This window comes from Carlito syrichta, unplaced genomic scaffold, assembly GCF_000164805.1.
Source record: "Carlito syrichta isolate Samal-C Ts95f unplaced genomic scaffold, Tarsius_syrichta-2.0.1 Scaffold303793, whole genome shotgun sequence".
NCBI lineage: Eukaryota > Metazoa > Chordata > Mammalia > Primates > Tarsiidae > Carlito > Carlito syrichta.
The window spans coordinates 4,261-6,996 of NW_007247889.1; the positions used below are offsets into that span (position 1 = coordinate 4,261).

The window sequence follows — 2,736 nt, forward strand, 5'->3', positions numbered from 1 at the left end:
AGGCTCTTCTACGGAGTCCACAGCCAGGACAGCTGAGAGGCAGCGGCTGGCAGCATCCAAGCTCTCTCTCCAACTCCTCCTCCTTCTCTTCCTCTTCTTCGTCTTCCTCCTCCTCCAATTCCTCCTCCTCTTGGGTGTCTCGCTTTGTCGCCCAGACTGGAGTGCCGCGACGCAATCATAGCTCACGGCAGCCTGGACCTCCTGGGCTCAGGCAGTCCCTTCACTGCTATGTTGCCCCGGCTGGTCTCCAACTCCTGGGCTCAAGCCATCCTCCTGCCTTAGCCTCTCAAGGTGCTGAGGTTACAGGCATGAGCCACCATGCCTGGCTTCTAAATTCTGCAGATTCTGTCCATCCCCAGTTGGCCATTTAGTTGCCTGGATATTAAGATTCAAAGTCCATAAATTTTATATCCTGAGTCCAAAATTCTGTGAGGCCCAGACACCGTTACTTCCTCTAGGACCAAAGCACCTTGTGAGTCTGAAAAGTCCCCACGTTTGAGAGTCCACACGTGGGATGTCCTTTGAGCTTGAACTTCCGCTTTTGTGAGGAGTGTGTGCCCTCCAGCATTGCTGGCCATTGTTCTGGCCCAAAGTCTCGTCCCAGCCTGCACTCTGCACCACCCCCACCTGGTGGGGTCTCTGCCCTGTCGGGGGCCCTGGGTGACCACCCCCCCAACCTGCACCCCCCATCCCCAGGCCAGACCGCCCTGCACATTGCCATCGAGCGCCGCTGCAAGCACTACGTGGATCTCCTGGTGGCCCAGGGAGCCGATGTCCACGCCCAGGCCCGGGGGCGCTTCTTCCAGCCCAAGGATGAGGGCGGCTACTTCTATTTTGGTGAGCAGAGGTCTGGCAGGGGTGAGGACACGCGGGAGAGGCTTGCAGGTGGGAGACAAGGGGAACAAGTTGGTGTACACAGCCTTAGCTGCTCCCCCACACCAGAGCCCTGCTGCACACCGGTCCTGCCTCTGGGCCAAGCATGGACTTGGGACCTGGGTTCAAATCTTCACTCTGCTGCCTCCCAGCCACGTGGCCGCCTCCCTGAGCCTCAACATCCCCAGGTGTACAGGGGAATCACGAGGACCCTTGGGCTGGGATGCCGTGTCAGCATGGGCACCCTTTCATCTGCATCCTTTGGTCCGACTCAGCAGGACCAGCGATCGGATTGCAGGACCCAACCCCACCAACGCCATGTTGTCACAGCTGGACTGACATATTTGAACTCTCGCCTGTGCTTAAAGGCACACATTCTGTGGGGCTCGGGTCCGTGACACTGGGAATTCCACCCTCACATGTGTCCAGGCCCTCACAGCCTTCCAGTAGCACGGCCACGCCCCCAGCCACGCTCCCTTCCCCACCCTTGCCCATGGAAACGTCCTCACACATGATGTGCCCACAGCCAGCACTGGCCCTGTGCCCACCATCGCCCTGCATGCGGTGCCACCGTCCCCATGTCTGCAGGCCAGTCCCCCCGGCCCCCTAAACTCCCCCCCCGGCCCACAGGGGAGCTGCCTCTGTCACTGGCTGCCTGCACCAACCAGCCCCACATCGTCAACTACCTGACCGAGAACCCCCACAAGAAGGCAGACATGCGGCGCCAGGACTCTCGCGGCAACACGGTGCTGCACGCCCTGGTGGCCATCGCCGACAACACCCGTGAGAACACCAAGTTTGTCACCAAGATGTATGACCTCCTGCTGCTCAAGTGCGCCCGCCTCTTTCCCGACAGCAACCTGGAGGCCGTGCTCAACAACGACGGCCTCTCGCCCCTCATGATGGCCGCCAAGACGGGAAAGATCGGGGTGAGTGAGGGCGGGGCGGGGACACAGTGGGCCCACCCACCAGCACCCCTCTGCCCCCACGGGGAGCTGCTGTCAGCCTTCATTCTTACTCGTGTGTGCACCACTCTCCCATCGTGCCAGCCCCCGCATGCAGATGCTTGGCTCAAGGGTGCGCTGTGGCTCCCTGGCGTCCAGCCAGGCGACTCAGCTTCATCCACTCTGCTGGATGGTCGCCACCCCACCCCACCACTCAGGATGAGCCACTGATAGGAAACTGAGTCCCGGGGCCCCAGCCCTGCGGTCCTTCCAGCTCCCGACCACTGAGTGACCTTGCACCTTTCCCTTCCCTCTCTGGGCCCACAGCACGAGGCCCAGGGAAGGGCTTCCCAACTCAGCTCTGAGACGTGTGGGACGGGCTGGTCTCTGCGGTGGGGCTGTCCTGTGCAGGGCGAACGCTGAGCTGCATCCCTGGCCTCCACCCACTCGATGCCAGGAGCACCCCCCTTGCACCTGTGATGACTGGCAGTGTCTCCAGTACATGGCCATGCTGTCCTCTGGGGGATGCCCTGCCCTGGTTGAGCACCGGGCCTGAGGCAGGAGCACCTTGTCCAAGCCCTGCATCTGCAGCTGCCCAGCATGTGACCTCGGCATCTCACTGTGACTTTCTGTGCCTCAGTTCCCTTCTCTGTAAAACAAGAACAATAATAAGTCCTTCTGGGATAGTGTCGTCATGGCAATTAAATTAAGTGACCCACGTGATATTTTAAAAAATTTTGAGTTGAGGTCTCACTCTGTCACACAATGGAGTGCAGTGGCACAATCACAGCTCACCACAGCCTCAACCTCCTGAAATCACAGCTCTGCCAGGGTCCTGAGGCGGTGGAAAAGGCCTGATGTCAGCTCTGACCTTGCCTGTTAACCATGTGACCTTGGGCAATGCCCACCCGCTCTGAGC

General features: G+C 60.2%; 1 protein-coding gene across 1 annotated transcript; it reads left to right on the top strand.

Annotated features, from left to right (window-relative positions):
• Positions 1–696: 696 nt before the first annotated feature.
• LOC103261597 (transient receptor potential cation channel subfamily V member 4-like) lies at positions 697–1,802 on the top strand (the record flags this gene model as incomplete). Its single annotated transcript, XM_021712961.1, has 2 exons — positions 697–837; positions 1,504–1,802. Coding segments are annotated over 2 exons (440 nt in total), but the record flags the coding sequence as incomplete, so codon positions are not given.
• Positions 1,803–2,736: the final 934 nt, after the last annotated feature.